Here is a 20,665-nt window from a genome sequence, read left to right on the forward strand (position 1 = left end):
CTCTTCATCTTCTTCATCCCTTAAACCCTTTCCCCACCTCCATAGATAGCTCCCATTGTCGGCCAAACCTCCGCCCACCACACCTTCACCTCCGACAGCAAGAAACCCACCCCATCGGCTACTACCTTGGTCGAAATCCAAAAACACGCAACTACCTCTGTTAAAAATCACCGGAAACCACCCAAAAAACATAACCCAAAAACGAGAGACACAAACTTATGGCTCTATCCATCAAAATAGTGAAATCTATGCTGGAAATCGTCTGAGTTCGGTCGAAATTGACGACGGTAATTGTTTGTCGATGCTCAGTTATTATTAATTTCTATACAGTTATTATTGGTTTGTGTCTGAGCACCGACAAACAAATACTGTTGTCGATTTCGACCGAACTCAGACGATTTCCAGCATAGAACTCACCGTTTTTAATGGCTAGAGCCATAAGTTTGTGTCTCTCGTTTTTGGGTTATGTTTTTTGGGTGGTTTCTGGTGATTTTTAACGGAGGTAGTTGCGTGTTTTTGGATTTCGACCAAGGTTGTAGTTGGTGGGGTGGGTTTCTTGCTGTCGGAGGTGAAGGTGTGGTGGGCGGAGGTTTGTCCGACAATGGGAGCTATCCATGGAGGTGGGGAAAGGGTTTAAGGGAGGAAGAAGATGAAGAGGAAAGGAAAAAAAAAGGAAAAGAAAAAAAAAAAAATTTATATTATGATATTGGGTAGAAGAACATAGAAGGACCCATACTTGAGAGTGGGTTAGAGTTCCTCCACCTACTTGGCATTCTCTTAGGAATGCTTTTTATTTTTTTTAATTCTGTTGGTATAGATTTCCATTTATGCTACTTAACAATTCTGTTGCGGTAAAATAACCTTAACTGTCATTAACGGTCGTCAGATTTCTAAAATTGGTGATTAGATATTTTGAGCAGCTATATGTTTCTACTCCACAAATTCTCACACATTATCAGTTTACCTGTATCTCCCTTCCTTCTGCTTAAACCCTCTCAAAACCCCCCATTTTCAATCACCATTTTCTTTCTCCTTCAAAAATGCCAAAACTCATCTTCAAATTCACCTCTTTTTGCTAAAATTTTTCACTTTTTTCACCACAACCTTCAATTTTCTAGAATTAATGGCTGCCACAAAACTCTTCTTCCTCCCAATTTCAGATTTCTGCTTCAAATTGAGCTCATACCCTCAATTACCCACCATCTCTATCAACTTCAAATGCCCATGTCGCCGCCATTGTCGTAAACCCCAATTATTAATCTACAATGCTGTTTACACTGAAGGGGGTTCCCGGACCAAATCATCCTTTGGAAAGGAGAAGGTTTCTGACTCAGAATTCGACCCGATTTCGGCCTTAAACGAGAGGATTAGGAGGGATCATGGAACCCGAGACACTACGAAACCGGCCTTGGATTCTAAGGAGGCTGAGCAGTATATTCAGCTTGTGAAACAGCAGCAGCAAAGAGGGTTGGAGAAATTGAAAGGGAAAAATAAGGAAGAAAAAGGAGTAGGAAAAGAAAGTGGTGGGATTAGTTATAAAGTTGATCCTTATACTCTAAAATCTGGGGATTATGTAGTTCATAAGAAAGTTGGTATTGGAAGATTTGTTGGGATTAAATATGATATGCCAAAAGATGGTTCTGAACCTATTGAATATGTGTTTATTGAGTATGGAGATGGTATGGCTAAGCTTCCTGTTAAGCAGGCGTCGCGTATGCTCTACCGATATAATCTGTATGGTTTCTTATGATCCTTTCTTATTGAAATTTAATCTTAATACCTAGATTTACTCTTTTCTTTTGTTAGTAAAATTGGAGTGTTAGAAATTCAGAATACAAGTTAGGACTTGTTAGACGAATACTCGAATAGGGAAGAATATAGGACAGTACATTTTTGAGCTTTCTTGAGCTGGGTTTTGCCTGGATATATAATGTCTTTTGCTGCTGATGTTAGTATTTTGACATTAGTATTTACCTTTTGTGATAAGGTTGAATGTGAAACATTATTAAGGGTTGAGTGGCATAAGAGTTGTAGACCTTTATTAATCGCAGTATCTGAATGTTTTTGCAAGTGTAATGAACAACTTTGTGAGGTTCATGACATAAGGTAGTTTGCCAGTGTAATAAGCAATTTTGTGAGCGTTACGACATATGAAGTAATATCTTGTTAAGACTTTATTATGTTTAACATTAGTGAAAATTTCGCAGGAATTGTTGTGCATTTTGATTTTTTTTTGACATTTGCATGCTACCGCTGTATTCCTTACAACTGCTGGCATAAGTGAAGCAAGAATTTACTCAGAAAATTTAGATGTCTTTTTCATGATGTTTCTTGTATATCCAGTCTTCCAGGCTCCAACATTCAATTATTGAGTGTTATGTATTTCTCATTTCAGTCCAAATGAACCAAAAAAGCCACGAACACTCAGTAAACTAAATGACACAAGTGCATGGGAAAAGAGGAGGACCAAAGGAAAGGTTGCAGTCCAGAAAATGGTAGTTGACTTGATGGAATTGTATTTACATAGGCTTAAACAGAAAAGACCTCCGTATCCAAAATGTCTAGAAATGGCTGAGTTTACTTCTCAGTTTCTTTATGAGCCCACACCAGATCAAAAACAGGTAAAACACTTTCTATTACTGGAAAGCCATTCTTTTTGAAGCATCACTACTTCTCATTGGCAGTTAAATTCAATACAACTATCTAAGTGGCTGTTTGGTTTATGTTGGAACTAAATATCCATGAGACTTTTCATTTTATGAAAGTTAGTTCCCTTGTTAATCTACAAAGTGGAATGGTTTATATGTTTGATTAACACTTTGGAATTTGCACTTCTTAGGAATTTGGAGGGTAGATATGTAAATTAACCAAAACACATGAGGGAATTGTGGCTTATGAAGGGGGAAGTGGGCTAGCCACTTCCCATGGTGTATGGGAAGTCTAAATATCCGTGTATTATCAACTTACCACAAACATTTTTCATGTAAACCAAATAACGCTCCACATAAGCGCTAACTGGAAACTTTGACCATGTCCATTAATGTCAACCAAACAAGGCCTAAGGTGTGCTCTATTCACCTGAATGTCACTAATCTGAACTTATGAGAACTTATTTGCTTGAATTGAACTTATTGTAGTTATGAATGCAACTCCCATAGGCGGTAGCCCTTATTGGCTTTGATCTATAGTTTTAAACTTAGTGAGTTAATTTTCATAACTCAAATGATAAGAGTTTCTTTTTCTTAATTGAACTTATATTCTAATATAAGTTAATTAAGGCAAGGGGAACAAAGGCTATTGCTAATCCTTAAGGCACTTTCACTGGAATTTCCTATTTAATATCCAATCTAGGTTTTGTAAACCCCCCTTTTTTTTGTAATCAATTATGGAGGAAAGGGGCTCGTGGCCATATAATTATGAAGTACTGCCGATGATATTATTACAAAAATTATAACTAGTTAAAATAGGAATGAAGAAGCTAAGTGAAATATACCTCTTAATCTTTTGGGGAATAAAATCTTTCACGGGTTTTTACTTTTTCAATTTTTCCTTTTCTTTCGGAGTTGCATCTTAGCGTTTAAGTTTCTTGTTTCTTTGGTTTTTGTGGCAATAAGTTACTAATATCAAACTATAGATATTTTTCTTAGTTTTAGTTATACAAGAGGTTGTATCGTAGGTAGGGCTTATGTTGGTGGTATGCTGAAATTTCATTTGAACTTGTTCAAGATTTCCCTTTTGGAGCAATGGAGCCTAATGGCCCCTTGAAGAAAATTCCATCATTTATAGTGGATCATTGAGGCACGCCAACTACTCTGCATGCCACATCACCCCTTTTAGACAGAAGGACAACAAACATCTTGTATTATTTTATCTTGGATATATCATATACTTGTATCTGTCAAACTACCCAAAGTTGCTCTTTATAACCAAGGTTTGTCTTGCTATTGTGAACATTGCCTCAAAACTTAACACAATTTGAGCAGTTGATACCCCAAGTGCTTGAGAGTTAAAAAGTCAAATCAATGCTTCAATAAATATTCTGGAACTATCAGTTAAGTTTGACCATTTATGACTATGAGCTTCTACTACTTTTTTCTTTCCTTCTGGTGTGAGTTGGAATAGTTCTTTTTTGGGAGATGAGGGGGTGGGGGGGGGGGGGGGGGGTAGGGGGTATTTACTAAATTAGTTTATGCAAGGCCTTAAAGATTTATATCCTTAGCCTCATTAACCTAGATGCTGCATATTTATGCTATGTTTTGATGCGCACCTCTATTGAATTATAACCATATCAAAACACAAATGTCATTTCCTGCTTCATGGTTGATACTTCTTGTTAGAGTAGTTGACATTTTCTGCAGGCTTTTATTGATGTAGAGAAAGATTTGACAGACAGAGAAACTCCAATGGATAGACTGATATGTGGAGATGTTGGATTTGGCAAGACTGAAGTTGCATTACGTGCGGTCTTTTGTGTTGTTTCAGCAGGAAAGCAGGCAATGGTTCTAGCACCAACTATTGTGTTAGCCAAGCAGCATTTTGATGTGATTTCTGAGCGTTTTTCCATGTATCCCAATATCAAGGTTGGACTTCTGAGCAGGTTTCAGGTAGGCCAAGTTGAAATTTTATAACATAGGATTAGCAACAGACCATGGATATATATTAGTAAAAAGATGTATCAACAGCATTTATGCTTTTTTTCGTATTTATGATGTTATCAAATCCCAACTTTACAGGTTGAGCATTGGCTGATATTGAATTAGACATTCAGACTAAAGTTTTATTTTATTTTTTTATTTTTTTTATTTTTTGACGGGAAGGATCAATTTCATTAATGAATAGCCATATGGCATCTACAATAATAATAAAGACTTGAAAACCACAAATTTAGAGAAATTAATATAACTTTTACAATCAAAATCATAACTTTTACAATCAGACTAAAGTATAAGTAGTATATTTAAGATATTAGTAAACCTTATATCAATAATTTCAAAGTAAGTGTTTCCCTATTGCTTAGCAGATATAAAATGCTCAATTGACAATCTGAATACTACATGTTTGATTTTCACAATACATCACATACATGAAGTTTTCACCACTTGTAGGCTCATTTTTTGAATTTATCTACTGTGCAAGTCACTAATTTTTCTTATGTTCTGCTTCGTTATGCTGTTGCTTTATTGTGAGCTAGGTAGGGGTAATTTATCATTCTGGGTAGGTGTCCATTTTTCATACCTTGAACTGTTCAGTTGTCATAGTTAAATATGTAGACATTGTTTGTACAATTGTGGAGATTGGAATATTGGATCAGGAAAGGTCTCTTCATTTGTTCATGGCTATGTTTATTCCAGGTACATACTAAGAAATTCTATGCCTAAGATTCAGCTCTATGTGACTGGAATCTTCTTCTTCTATTCCTTTTTCATTGGATCATATAGCTATTTTTCTAAACTCAGGTCCATAACAAACTCTTTGTTCAACTTCCTTGTACTCCCACTGCCACTTGATGAAAACTAGTGGCAGATGCCTCTAGCCTAGCATCAGTTTAGTGAGCATCTTACCAATATAATAGTCAAATAATTGCAAGAGCTTTGGGTTAGAGATATTAGAATTCAATGACCCTATTTTTGGAGAGACTACTAGAGACCGTGTAAGGGTGGGAAGAAGAGAGGTGTGATTATAGAGGTGAATATGAGAAGCATGGGTACCACTTCACCAAGTTACAAGCTAAGGGGAGTTACAAGGGGATGAATTGCTTATCAAAGGGATATTTGGGGGGAGGGGGGGGGGGGGGGGGGCTGAATGAACTGTGTCCCTTGCAGATGGGGTATGGAATTTTGAATTGGTCATAAACTGATACGGAGAATCAAAGATATCTGCATGGTGTTGTTTTTAAGGAAAGGGTTTCCAGATTCTTGAAACCATGAAGATCCTTTCACATTTGCAAAACTGGATTTTTAACTTTCAAGCTCTGAAAGAAAACCCCCTAATAAAAAAATAAAAATAACTTGCTGTAATGTACTATATTTAGTTTTGTTAGGAACTTAAAGCATTGCTTCCTATTTCCAGACCAGAGGAGAAAAGGAGGAATACTTGCGTCAGATAAAAAAGGGTGAACTGGACATTATTGTGGGAACTCATTCACTTCTTGGAAATCGCGTTGTTTATAATAATCTGGGCCTTCTTGTAGTTGACGAGGAGCAGGTTTGGCTCCTTTCTTCTGTATATCTTTTAGATGATGATTATGTGTTTGCCATCTTTTTTTACATATTTTCATGTGTGCTGTATTCTTTTCTTTCTTTTATGTTGAGGTGGCATATATGACTTGTTGTAGTTTCTCAAATTGGTTATTCAAATTTTCTTGTATGCATAGCTACCAATATTTTTGTTCAGTTCTTTGTCAGACCATTCTATTCAACAACAGTATCCCATTACCTATGATGAGGTACTTCATAGTGCATAGTAGGAGAGGGAATCAAATGTATGCTACCTTAACCTTTTGATCAACTCTTCGTTTGATTTACACCAAAAAAATTTTGATCTGGTACATAAGAAACTAGCATACATGGAGTATTTATTAACATTTTATCAACATTGTAATCTTAAGCTGATAATCAATTTGTTCTTGATCATTTGGTTATATTAAAAATTATTTGGGCTTTCTGTTCCCGGCTTCCCGCATCTGTATTCTATATATATGGAAACAGGTAAGGTAGCTATTACAGAGTTGCTAAACTCATTGCCTGATCTGTGACAAATGACAATGATCAAAATGAGCTAAGTTAAGTATGCACTATGATATGTCTGGTTGTAGTATGCACTTCACGAGCTGGTAGATGTTATTGAAAAATAATTAAGTATTTCCTTTACTACTGCCATATTGAGTATGAAGTATGTTTTTTTAAAAGCACTTTTAGTTGAACAAAGCATGGCCTTTTTTTTGTATTTACCAATCTAGAGTCCAGCTCCATTTTGTTTGACCTTGATATGTGGTTTTATGCTGCTATGAGGCCTATTTCATTTACATTACTTTTGAATATTTAAGCGTTCTAAGTTTTCGATTACTCATTTTATGTTGCTTGCTGCCCCAGAATCTTGATGGAAACATCAATTGTAACATTTTAGAAGAACACAATTAAAATTCTCCACGTAGAAAGACAAATCAAAATTTGTATTGTAAAAAAGAGATTAAAGAAGAAAGACAAATTCTCACTGTAGAAGGTATGCATCAATGCAAAATGCTTTCTTTTTCCTCTGTAAATTATGAACTGGTCATTGCCTATGGAAGGTCTTAGCTTATTGATAAATGGAAATCATACAAAGATTAAACGACCATAGAAGGCTTTCTCTACTTAAGCCTTTAGTATTAACTAGCTTGAAACTGACCAATCACCTTTATTTATCATTCACCTTTATTTATCTATACTAACGCTCTATATTTAATCTATAATGTCAAACTAACTCTGCCAAAATACAACTGGAGGAACACTTTCTGCTCTCAAACAGAAATGTTTTGGAGTCTCTAGGCATGATATATGCATGGTGCAAGTGTAGCCATCTATACTCCAAATCTTAACTTACTGTTGCAAGCTGTTGGTTTATTTATTATTATTTTTTTAAAAATTTTTTTTTTAAAAAATGTTTCTATTTATCTTTCTCATTATACATTAAAATTTCTGCTAGTACAGCGGATTCTCATTCATCCGTGTACAGTAAAACAAATACCAATGAAACCACTTTCAAAGTGGATGTGGGTAAATGTCTCAGGATTGCTGTCACACAAAAGAAGATTTTTCATCACAAATATATGTGGCAGCAAGTCTTGTTCTTGAATTCAGTTTTTGCAAGATAGCCAGCTAGCAAATTATGGCTTGCTTGGGTTCAAGAGCACTATGCCTAACCCATCTGCTTCATGCAACTTTTGAGTGGATACCTTAAATTCTAATGTTAGCGTCATTGTGTATAGGCCTTTTGGATGCGCAAATCACTTTGTACCAAATGACCCTCATTATTCATGTCCTCAGAGCTAATTATCAGCTTTCAATGCAAGTTGCCAATCGTACTTACCTACATGAGTCATAATCCATGTACTTGCTTCCTTAAAGATGAACCTGATGTAATGCTATGAATATTTCATGCCTGTCAAATGCATTGAAGGATAGCAAGATTTCATACACTCCTAGAACCCAAAATGCATAGAAAGTGAAGTTTGTCACTTATGAAGTTATTTTGTATAGTTTCCATAATACAACTGTTTAATCGAGATGCTTTATACATGGAATCTAAGCACTGTCTGAATTTTTGAATCTTGAATACTTTTTGAATTATCTATTTGCAAGGAATGATAAATCCCTCTGTTATGTGTGGATCCACAGTTACAGTGATTATGCAATATTTCTTTGCTTTACAGAGGTTTGGAGTCAAGCAGAAGGAGAAGATTGCTTCCTTCAAAACATCAGTTGATGTCCTCACACTGTCAGCGACACCAATACCACGAACACTCTATCTAGCTTTGACAGGGTTTCGTGATGCAAGGTTTGTTTTCACTTTGAATACTATCGAAAACAGTTACTTCATTATAAAGATAAGTAGCTATAAACTGTATATGTATATCCTGTTCTTTGTGTTTCTCTATATGTCATGAAATTGACACTGACTGAATGCTTTGATTGGTCTCAAGTGAGAGTTTTCAAAATAGAAGTATCTATCTTAGACTTTTCTGTAATTTGCATGATCACTGTTTGAGTTTAGATGCTTTGGATCAGACTTCTAAATATAAGGGTCTGACAAATACACAAGGGAGAGGTCCTCAGCCCATGTGTGACTAAACTACTTTCAGTTTTAGAATCAACTCCCTTTTCCTGTATCTCTTCTGCAGGGAAGAAGAAGGAAAACATGTAGATATTCTGTAGAATTTAGCTTCTATCTCTACAGAACCTTTCCTGGTTCAGCTTGATAAATTATATGGTTTGTCTGCAGTTTAATCTCAACACCTCCTCCAGAGAGAGTCCCGATCAAGACACAACTCTCAGCTTTCAGTAAAGAGAATGTAGTATCAGCAATTAAATATGAGCTGGATAGAGATGGCCAAGTCTTCTATGTTCTTCCTCGTATAAAAGGTGAAACAAGATTATTTTCTTCAGTCAGATGTCTGTTCTAGTAGAAAATGATAATTATATTAAAAACATCTGAAAAGGACTAGTAGCTACGTAGTATTAAATTTTAGAAATTTTACTAGGTTTATGGATTGTCTGCATAAGGTGATAATGGTTAAGAGGAAACATACATAAGTATTAAAAATAAATAGCAAGTTGAACAGAGAAAGTGTAACAAAAGATTATGTACAGAATTGACTCATAAATGTACATAAGTGTACACTAACTCTATTTGTACAGCTTTTTAGGTGCTTGTGTCATAAATTGCAAGTAATGGAAGGGTTTTCAACATTTTTTTCTTGTAGTTGTATAATTTTTTTCATATAGTTGTATAATGCAAGTAATAGGGCTATCCACCAAAAAAAATTGAAAAGGAGCTGTGAATTAGCACTATTAATGTGATAGTCAAAAGCTTTGCTTTATGTGTGCATATCTTGGCTGGGTTTGGCTGTTTGTATGAAGTTTTGAGCTAATAATATTTTGCAGGACTTGAGGAAGTCATGGGTTTTCTTGAACAGTCCTTTCCAGATGTTGAAATAGCCATTGCTCATGGAAAGGTATTTCATCATATATTTTTCTTTATTTTATTTCCCCTTTTTTCTTCAGCTAGTTGATGACCTTGATGTCTACTTTTCTTGTAAATTATTTTAAAAAGTTAAAAATTTGTATCTCTAGAGAGATCTTTTAGGTTTGCAATAAATCCTACAGTGAAGAAAAAGGAGCTTAAAGAGACTGAGAATTGAAATTCCTCCAAGTCTATATCTATAAACTTTAAAAAAGTGAGAATGCCTACTATTCATTTTGGGAAAATATCAATAGTGTTTTTGTCATATTGGCATTGTTTTTTTTTTCCCCCCTTTTCTTTTCTTTTTTAAATCTTGTTTTCTTACTATTTTTTTCTCTTTTGCATTTTTTATAGGTTAGGAAGAGTGTTTCTTTAAACAAAAGTGAAATAATACTATTACTAATCACATTCTTATGTTGTATAGGAAGAAACTAAGGGCCTGTTCACATTTACTTAATTTCGGTTCAGTTCAGTTCAGCTCCAATCAGTTCAGTTCAGTTCAGCTCTAATCAGTTAAGTTCGGTTCAGCTCCTAATTTCCCTCTCTCATAAAATATTCATTTCAGCTCAGCTCAGTTCAGTTCAGTTCAGCTCCAGTCAGTTCAGTTCAGCTCCAATCAGTTCAGTTCAGCTCCAATTAGTTCAGTAAATGTTAACAGGCGCTAAGAATAATTCATTATTCCCATAACTTAAAATATAAAAAACTTACATGTAATTTTAGAAAGAGAATAAAAAACTTTTATTATATTTACAAATATGTTTTTCTTTTTTTTTTTTTTTTTTTTTTTTTTTTTTAACTTTCTTTAATCTGTACTGAGTATTGTATTTTATAATTTTCATGAGTCAACCAAACATATTATGCTCATAGTCTACACTTGCTCCCATACTCATCAATCAAATTAATACGTTTTTCCCTATAAACTGTTCCATAATTAATCTACATGCAATTACATACTTGCACAATTAACTGAACACTAGCATAAGCAATAATTTACAAGTATAATACTAACAGATATTCATCATCTACGCATTAACCATAATTAAATTACAACAAGCACTTAGCATAATTGGGTTATCGCGCAATATAATTCAAGCTAAACCATTATCATTAACGCAAAATCCATAAATATTAATCCCAAATTTGGGCTATCGCTCACAATGGCACAGCTAGTTCTTAGAAAAGTATGATCGATCAAAATCATTTTGTATATCTGAAAGAGATAACCTTGCGAAGCCTTCTTAGCATGACAGAACAGTGGGCACTGGAGTTCATTTGAACAGTAGTTGGTGAAGTTTTAAGTGAGATATTCATCTGAAATTAGGAATGGCGCATCCTGATAATTAAAAAGTATGCTTTTCAGATATTCTAGGCTGGCTCTGGAACTTTTTTTTTCCATTAGGCTGCAGTTTGGGAATTACTTGTGCCTCATTTTGGTTTGATTTCCTGTTGTATGATGACTTGCATACTATGCACCTGTGCTTATTATTCTAATCAATTGGTGTTTGCATCTCACATTTTGCATCCACTCTTAATTGCAGCAATACTCGAAACAGCTTGAAGAAACAATGGAAAGCTTCGCCATTGGAAAAACTAAAATTCTTATATGTACAAATATAGTGGAAAGTGGATTAGACATCCAAAATGCAAACACTATAATTATTCAGGATGTTCAGCAATTTGGACTTGCACAGCTATATCAGGCATGTTACTTTCTGGCCAAACTGTGTACTAAGTATTTATTTAAAAGTTCTTGACATTAAGGGATATCTTTAACTATCAGTGATTCCTTTAAAAAAAAAAAATAAACAAATAAATATAAATAATATAAGTGATTGTTCAATTTGTATTAGTGAATAGCTAGCACTATATAAGATAGTAGAGTTTGCAAGTAATGATCATGGCTAATAGAAATAGTACAATTTTTTTTTTTTCTTTTGGGTGGGTGGGGGGGGGGGGGGGGGGGGCGTTGTGGTATAGGTGGTGGGGGGGGTTAGAACCCTCTGCAAATTAAGTTATTGCATCAGAAGCAAGGGTATCAGCCACCCATTCCACACTTGTTCTCAAAAGTAAGCCTTGTTTCTAGTAAATGGTTGAGGAGCACCCAAAAAGGAGACAATCTTCTTATTAGTGGGATTTCACAAGCTGTTAGGGTGGTTTTACAATATTTCTAAGGTTCTTGATGCTTCTGTGATTGCTAGGGCTTTATGGGAGCTAAAAAAAAATATTATTCACTAACCTAAGAGCAGCCCTTTTTTCCCTCAGTAATATCATTTGTCTTTGCTCCATAATTTATGTTTGGAATTTATTGTAGTATTTACATTTTCAAAGACCACTAAATGATAGAGAGTCAAAAGAGCTCTTTTTCCTAATTATAGGTAATAAATCAATAAGCCAAGTGGAAAATTCTAGGGTCTGCATGTGGTATTTATTCAAGTCCTGTAAATGTAAACTTTTTCTTAGTTGCTTTAGTTGATCCCCTCAAATTCTACCTTCATTGGTTGGAAACTTCTTTTGGAAGTCGAGGGATGCTCCAACAACAAAAGTTTATTGGTCACAATTTTTTTTCACTTTGACATGGCCATTTATCTTTGGAGAAGCTTACTTGGGCTTGCCCTTTAGAGTTTATGTGTTGGCTATAGCTTTATTCAAGGGGTTTGGTGAGCATAAGGAGAAAAAGTGCCATGGTGCAATGCTTTCATGGGTCATGGCAATTTTATGGTTTTTGGTTGGAGCGAAATTGCCGTGTCTTTTCTTCTGATTTGATGTCTTCTGGTTTGTTGTGGGACAGTCACTCATTTAGCATTGTAATGGGACAACATGTCTGAGACTTTCAAAAGTTAATCAGTTGGGGAGGTTCAAAGAAATTGGGCTAATGCTAGTCTCTAATTAGTCTTTCTGTTGATAGGACAGCTTTTCCTTATTGCATGTCAGCTATCCTCGTTGTACAGTGTACTATTTTCAGTTGTATTTTTATATTTACAGGAGAATGGATGGTAAAGGTTTCTAACTTTGCTGATCAATAGGTTTTTCTGTATTAACTTTTTTCAGTTCGCTGTTTGCAAGGGATTAGTGAATTAAGAGTTATTGATTGAAAGCAATCTGTCTTTAGTGCTTGATAGGAATACCCCTTTAACAACTTCTATTCACATACATTGCTGTTGAAAATGTATGTATGTATTACTATCTCTCATATTGATTCTTTATCTTTGTCACCCCAATTCCAATTCAACAGCTGCGAGGAAGGGTTGGGAGATCAGATAAGGAAGCTTACGCGTACCTATTTTACCCAGATAAATCTTTGCTGTCTGATCAAGCACTGGTTTGACTAATTACCCTTGTTGCAATCTCAGTTTGATTTGTTGAAACCTCTAAAGTCGTTCAATCATTGTTATTTGTATCAACATTTTTTCTAAATTTCAAGTAGCAGTTACTAAGCTGAATTTCACTTACACCTGTAGGAGAGACTTTCAGCCCTTGAAGAGTGTCGTGAACTTGGTCAAGGCTTTCAGCTTGCTGAAAGAGACATGGGAATTAGAGGTTTTGGTAATATATTTGGTGAGCAGCAAACAGGTGATGTAGGAAATGTGGGCATCGATCTCTTTTTCGAGATGCTTTTTGAGAGCTTGTCCAAGGTAATCTGTCTAACTCCTTTGATACATACCTATAATTTTTGTATCATGCTTTTGACCCATTGCTGAAAAATAATTTTCCAGTCCTGTTTCAGCTAGGTTTTGTTTAAATAGCCAACCTTGAGAACCCTTTGGCTTTGCTTATTGTGAATTATGATTCTGGCCTTGTTTCGCAGGTTGAAGAACACCGGATTAGATCTATTCCTTATCAAAATGTTCAGGTACTAAATATCGTGTAATGATGTTTATTAACAGATAAAATGTGTTAGTGCTGCAACTTCTTAAAAAAGTCAGATTTTTGCTAAAAGAAGAAGCATTAATTGACACATAAGAGTCAATAAGTCGTTTGAAGATAATTTCATCACAAGATTAATTGATAATGTACTCACACTTCTGAGCACCAATACCTTAAAATTGGAAATAGTTTCATTCCTGCAAAAGCACCAATACCTTAAAATTCCATTTCAGAAAGCAACCCTAAGGATGATAACAAAATGCTTTATTTCCAGTTAATTGATGTATGAGATTCAAGAATATATAATAGCATCCAGTAATATGACCATGTCACAAATTCATTATTTGATTGATGACAAGCAATTTATGATCCAATTATTCACAATTCTATCCTTATCTGATTTCTAACTCGCTTCTTTTAAATTTTCCATTCTAGCTTGATATAAATGTCAATCCTCATCTCTCTTCTGAGTACATAAATTATCTAGAGAATCCCATGGAATTAATAAATGATGCTGAGAAGGCAGCAGAGGAGGACATCTTGAGTTTAGTTAAATTTACAGAGGATTTGCGGCGACAGTATGGAAAAGAGCCTAACTCAATGGAAATTCTATTAAAGAAACTCTACGTGAAAAGAATGGCAGCAGACCTTGGGATTAACCGAATTTATGTCATTGGAAGGATAGTTGGCATGGAAACAAACATGACTAAAGATGTATTCAGGATGATCAAGGACTCCATGGCTTCTGATGTTTTGCGTAGTTCACTTGTGTATGACAATGGACAAATTAAGGTAAGTGTTTTATTCAGGCCTGTTATCAACTGTGCTTTCTCTGCAGAAGTGCACCTGTAGAACTTTTTAATTTAGATCATCTACGTAACTATTTGTTTCATGGCATTATGCTACCTTTTCATTTAGAAATTCCCTCTTTTATGACTCGTATTATAGAGGGTTTGTCATACAAAACTTCCAGCAAAGTGATTGTCATATCATGGAGCTCATTGAAGAGACTGTCCGACAAGCTTTGTTGATTACTTCTCTGTTGAAAAGCAGAGAAGTTTCCATAAGTTCCTTGTTTTTGTTCTGTGAAGATGGAAAATTTAACCGGGGATGAAAAATGGAAAGTTATACTGTGCAACAATCTATTTACAGCTATATTTGCTCGTGTCATCTTATACATTTGCAAGAAATAAGAGATATATGAAGGGATAAAAAAGAAAAGCAGGGTGGGAAAATCTAAGGAAAAATCAGCTATCTACCTTACCATTTTTATCCTAGAACAAGCATCTTTTAAGCTTACGTGCATCTATAAGGTGGTAGTGATTGTATGAAATAATGTAGTTGGTGGACAATGCTCTCCTTATTGCCTCTTTTGTAACTTATCTGACTGCGACATGCTGCCATTGTGTCTTTTTTAATCATATTTTATTTATTTATTTTTATTTTTTTTATTTTTGTTTTTTTGGGTCTGACAGACTGAACTACTTCTGGAGCTACCAAGGGAGCAACTTCTCAATTGGATCTTTCAGTGCTTAGGAGAACTGCATGCTTCATTGCCAGCCCTTATCAAATACTAGTGCTTTTGCATATGTGATATTGTTTCATAGTTGGGATTTTCGCTCACCTTAAAGGGCTGGCAGTATGAAAAAACCAAGGGCTCACCGTGGCTTCAATATTCTTAACCCTCCTGTGTTAGAGAAGCTGGTGATGATATTGATCAAAGAAACATTTAAAAAAAAAAAAAACAACCTTACACAGACAGTCTGTATATAGCAAGTTATATTTGGCAGGAAAACCTAACCAGGTAAATTTCTTCTCAGTTGCCTCTTTTTTTGGTTTTTTCTTCTCATACTGATCCTGATAGCTGCATGTTGCAGAATCGCTGACCAGTTTATGTAAGACACGATACTAGATATGTAGCTGTTTGCAGCAAATTACTTCATTACAAAGGATGCAGGAATCCAGTGGGTAAAAGGTGCATCAGGGTTCTCTTTGGCCAATCGTAACTCTTATGTTTCTTTTTCACCCCATTTACTTCCGATTTTCAGCTGGTAAAATCTTGGAGTCTAAGAAGTAGGTTGGTGCTGTGATATTGCATATTAATGGTCATAAGATCTTGCGAATTGCAAATCAAAGAGGGTGATCTTCACTTGGTCCAATTAAGCATAATTATATCTCAAGCAGAAATAGAAGCATTTTGAAATAGATAATAACTTCTATTTGGCTGTAAGTAGATGGCCAATTATTTTTTTTTTTTTTTCAGTTATTAGTGGCTATCTGATTCTTTATGCTGATTTGTATAGATGTTTCGTAGTCATGAAAATCGCTTAGCTGCTTGATTGTATAAATGACAACTTATTGATATGATTTGTTGTTGAGTACCTTTATCAATAAAACTGGTGTATTTTGGATAAACTTACCTATTGATTCTTAAACTTACAAGTTACAACCCTCCCATGTGAAAAAGACCCGTACTTAAACCTCCCTTTCAACGAGCTAATAAAGGTGTTTCATGAAAGAGGTTTTACTAATCCAATATTCCAATTTTCTTATTCTTTCTTTTTGTCAAGTATGTAAGATGAATTGACACTCACTTGTCAACCTATTCAGAGTTTGCAAGTTAGACTGTCAAATAGTTTTTTTGAGATTGAACCCCCAAGTCTCCAACCTCAAGATTGGAAAGCTATATCCTCATCAATGGATCAAGCTTTGCTTGGTAATCAAATATCCTAGTGAGAGTAACAAAATAATCATATAAAGAAGGTGAGTAAAGTTAGCAAAGGAAAGAGCATTTAAGAAAAACTAAGGAAGTTTAAAAAGAGAACTAAGAATAAAGTTCAAGAAAGTGTTAAAATATTGAAAAAAAAAAAAAAAAAAAAGGTTTGAGAATATTTTAGCAAAGGAAAACAATATAGTTCATAAAACATTGTTGGGCTAAAATAATAAATTAAATATGAAAATAAATATAGAAAATCAATAACTACTTTAGGGCTAACAAAAGCTGACACGATACGAAATAAGCGGGTTTGGGTCAAGAATTCTCGCCCGCTTTAAGTAATTGGGTTGACACAAAACCGACACGAAAATGGGTTAGATTTGGGTTGAAATTTTCAACCCGAAACAGACACGCATAACTCGATTGTATTAATGAGTTGAACGTCAACCCGTTAACATGAATCCGACTTGCTTGTTTAACTTGTCTATTGAAGTAGTCAAAATAATTGAATTTTTTTGTGCCAATCATACTAACCCTTTTAAATACATAATTTGGTAGTATAATACTTAATTAAAAACTTTTAGCGGGCAAAATCTTATGGTTTAGGCAAACAAATATTACTAATCTTTCACTTTAGAACCTCCTATCGTCTCGACTTACCTTAGTCACCTACCCTCAATTTTACGCAACTTTTCCTTCACCTTGACATTCTATTTTTTTTTAAAAAAAAAAATTATAAAATAAAATATGTCTTTTAATTTTAGATGATGTAAATAATAGAATTACTAGTATAGCTTGTAAGAAAGTTAAGGCTAGAGAGCTTAGTTGGTTAAAGGGCATTTGCCTAGGGGCTTAGTAGCCTCCACGTATTTTTGTGATTTGTGATTAATGAGTTTTTTGCCTTTCCTCAAAAAAAAAAAAAAAAAAAAAGTAAAAAAATAAAAAAATAAAAAATATTAAAATAGCGATCACTTATGGGAGGAAAATTAGTAAAATTTATTAAGAGTTTCCAAAAATGGAAATGGAACAAGTAATAAACTACGATGGTAAAAGGAAAGCGGAGCAAATAATAAAATGTGAAAAGAACACTTCGTATTCACTTCAATTGGTTAAATGTATACTTTCAATTTTCAACTTCAATTAGTTTAATGTATACTTTTAGTTCTCAAGGTTAAATGTAGGCAGGCCTTTGATTTGGATTTTAAAATAGAACTTGTAAAGTTTAAACAAAATTTTAGAAACAAAGATAGTATATTAGTATGTTTTCACATTTACTTACTTTTTCACCAACAAAACTTCATTTTTAGACTTTTAGACCTTTTAATCACAAATGGGTAACAAATTGTTTCCTTTAACCATATTCAGGTTAAAACAGTTTGGTTGGGCCAAAGCTCATAACAAAATTAAATTAAGCCCATTAAATTTTAAATCCCAATATACCTCCTCGTGTATTCTATCATATCATATCATATCACTAACAATAGTTATTATGTGCACCATGGTGCACTTAAAAATACGTGCACTATGGCTATAATATGAACATTTAGTAAAAAAAACTATGAACTATTTACAAAAAATGAACATTTTGTATAAAAATATGAACACCTCAAAAAAATGAGCATGAACATCCAATTTTATATGTTTATATTTTATAATGTAATGTTCATTTTATATGCACTAAACGTTTAGTTATATTATTAAATAATTGATTATTTTGAGCCAGTCAAAATTCTTTAAAAAACTGGTGTTCATTATAAAATAATGTTTTGTTCATATTTAAAATTTCAATGTTCATTTTCAAATAACAAATGTTCAAATTCGAATACTGTCATGTTCATATTTATTGATGCTCATTCTAAAATAATGCAATGATTATCATTAAAAATTTCATTGTTTATTTTCAATAATTATATGTTCAAATTCTAATAATGTCATGTTCATATTTTATATGTTCATTTTCAGAAATTATAGTTTAAAACTTTATTTATATAATTGATAAAGAAAAATAGATTGTATTAATTCATTATAAATTCTTTTATGTTCATTATATGTACTAAATGTTCATTTGAAATATAATGAATGTTTCTTTTATATATCAAATCCCAATTGTGGTTCATAATTTCTTAACCCAAATTAACTTATATATGTTCATATATCGATCTAACTCAAATGTTCATAAAAACATATACATGTTTAGATATCTAACCTAATATGTTCATAATTACAAAACTTAAAAAGGTTTTAAAACACATTAAACGAAAACAAAATAAATTTTCATATGCAACAAATCATGTGTTCATATATAAAAAAATATAAAGTATAGAATGCCATTTTTTTTATAAAAAAGGATTACAAAATACATAGATCTAAAAAAAAAAGTTCAAAAGTAATGTATCACAAAGTTCATAAATATTGAGGAGAGAGAATAATGTTGGTTTACTATTCGTTGGAGCACACAGTTTTACATGCACCATGGTGCATGTTAAAATTTGCCATATCACTAATATATAAAGCTAGTCTCGCAGTCAGGCTACGAGACATCGATACTTGGCATTCTAGTTTTTCGTCAAGTATCGAGCCACCTAGGCGACAAATAGGTATTATTGTGACATATAGGATGTTAAGTGAGCGAATTTTGGATAGATTTTTAAAAATAAAAAGTTGTATAGTATTTTATTATCGATATACTTCTAATATTTCATATATACAAAATTAATTATAACTTTTTATAAATATCTTATAACTCAAAACTATTTTCATCATTAAATTCGTTTTAAAAAGTTCTTTAAAATGAGATCCATTTATGATATATTTTAATAAAAATAAAAAATCAGTAAAAATATGTTTTAATCAGAAAAAATAATTTTAGTTTGGTAAAAATACTTTAAGTTCATAAGAAATAATTTAAGCACATTAAAATAAATCAAGTTAATAATAACAAAGATATCCATTTACAAATAAAGCTACAAAAAGTACACTATTATATAAATAAGCGATATGTTATCGTATGTCTAAATACTTTAGATTATCAAAGGGATTATATGATTGTATTCAACATTCAAGCTAAAATAGGACAATCCGGGCATTGCTCGGGCACAAAATTAGTCACTAGTATATAAAGTCGGTCTTGCAGGCAGGCCATGAGACAGCGACACTTGACATTTCAGTTTTTCGCCAAGTGCCGTGCCACGTAGGCGATAAATAGGTAGTATTGTGACATATACGATGCTAAGTAAGCGATTTTTGGATAGGTAAGTTAAGATAAAAATATTATTTAAAGTTTTATTATCATTATACTTCTAATATTTCATATATACAAAATTAATCATAACTTTTAATAAATATCATATTACTCGGTTTTATTTCCATCATAAAATTCATTTCAATAAGTTCTTTAAAAATAGATCCATTATAAATATATTTAATTTAGTTAGTTAAAAATATTATAGAGAATCGGTAAAAATAATTTTGGTTTGGTAAATATACTTTCTGTTCAGTAAAAATAATTTAAATTTAGTAACAATAATTTCAAGTTAATAATAACATAGATATTTGTTTACAAACAAAACTACAAAAAATATAGTGTTTTATAAATAAACAATAGAATATTGTATGTCTAAATATCCTGCGTTATCAAAAGAGATTACATGATCGTATTATGAACATTCCAACCAAAAAATTTATCCTAAAATTTTATCAACAATCCGGGAGCACAAAACTAGTAAATTACATTAAAGTCAGAAATTAAGCATTTAAAATCTTAACATCAAAATTTGTCAAGACATTTTTTTTTAACATTTGCAAACCTTTGATAACAAAGGCTAGAACTTAAAAAGGTAACTACCATTATCAAAACTACTGCACTAGATCCACCATGCATAATAAAGATATTAAATAGCCAAATCCAGAATGTATTACCTATACTTGGTAAGAAGACCATAAAAATCAGTAGACACCGCTAAAATGAGAGTCATCAGCGTTAATGTCATACATGTTATTGTAGTATAAGCGGCTATTACTTTGAGTGATAAAGTTGTCATTTTCTTACTTTCTCTCCCTAGTTAGGTTGTATGGAAATGGAAAACGTAAACGAAAATGAGAATACGTGAAATTGGGAAAATAAAAAATTACAAATTACATGAAACGAAGTTATGAAAAATAATGTCAAAATCACTTTAAAAAGACAATTATATAGGCATATTTTTTAATGAAAAAGGGAGAAACAAATGATAAAAGCTTAATAATATAATAATTTAAGTTATATATAGGATATTAAGTGTTAGAAAAACCCTATTATTATTGTGTAAAGGATAATGTAGTCAACTGCTTACCTTAGCATAAGATTGAGGTTCCAATGTCAAAAAA

General features: G+C 33.0%; 1 protein-coding gene across 2 annotated transcripts; it reads left to right on the forward strand.

Moving 5' to 3' along the window:
- Positions 1–941: 941 nt before the first annotated feature.
- LOC145562460 (putative ATP-dependent helicase At3g02060, chloroplastic) lies at positions 942–16,005 on the forward strand. Of its 2 annotated transcripts, none has more exons than XM_081622754.1 (14): positions 942–1,734; positions 2,396–2,621; positions 4,359–4,604; positions 6,070–6,204; positions 8,411–8,535; positions 8,980–9,119; positions 9,642–9,712; positions 11,259–11,420; positions 12,953–13,039; positions 13,179–13,352; positions 13,526–13,570; positions 14,020–14,376; positions 15,060–15,388; positions 15,462–16,005. In XM_081622754.1, exons 1-13 carry the CDS (start codon positions 1,124–1,126, stop codon positions 15,159–15,161), a joined length of 2,481 nt encoding a protein of 826 aa, XP_081478880.1. In that variant the 5' UTR covers positions 942–1,123; the 3' UTR covers positions 15,162–15,388; positions 15,462–16,005. The 2 variants fall into 2 exon arrangements, with proteins under 2 accessions (XP_081478880.1, XP_081478881.1); XM_081622755.1 differs by having other exon boundaries at positions 15,535–16,005.
- The last annotated feature ends 4,660 nt before the right edge of the window (positions 16,006–20,665 follow it).

Source organism: Chenopodium album, chromosome 10 (genome assembly GCF_948465745.1).
Source record: "Chenopodium album chromosome 10, dcCheAlbu1.1, whole genome shotgun sequence".
Lineage (NCBI taxonomy): Eukaryota > Viridiplantae > Streptophyta > Magnoliopsida > Caryophyllales > Amaranthaceae > Chenopodium > Chenopodium album.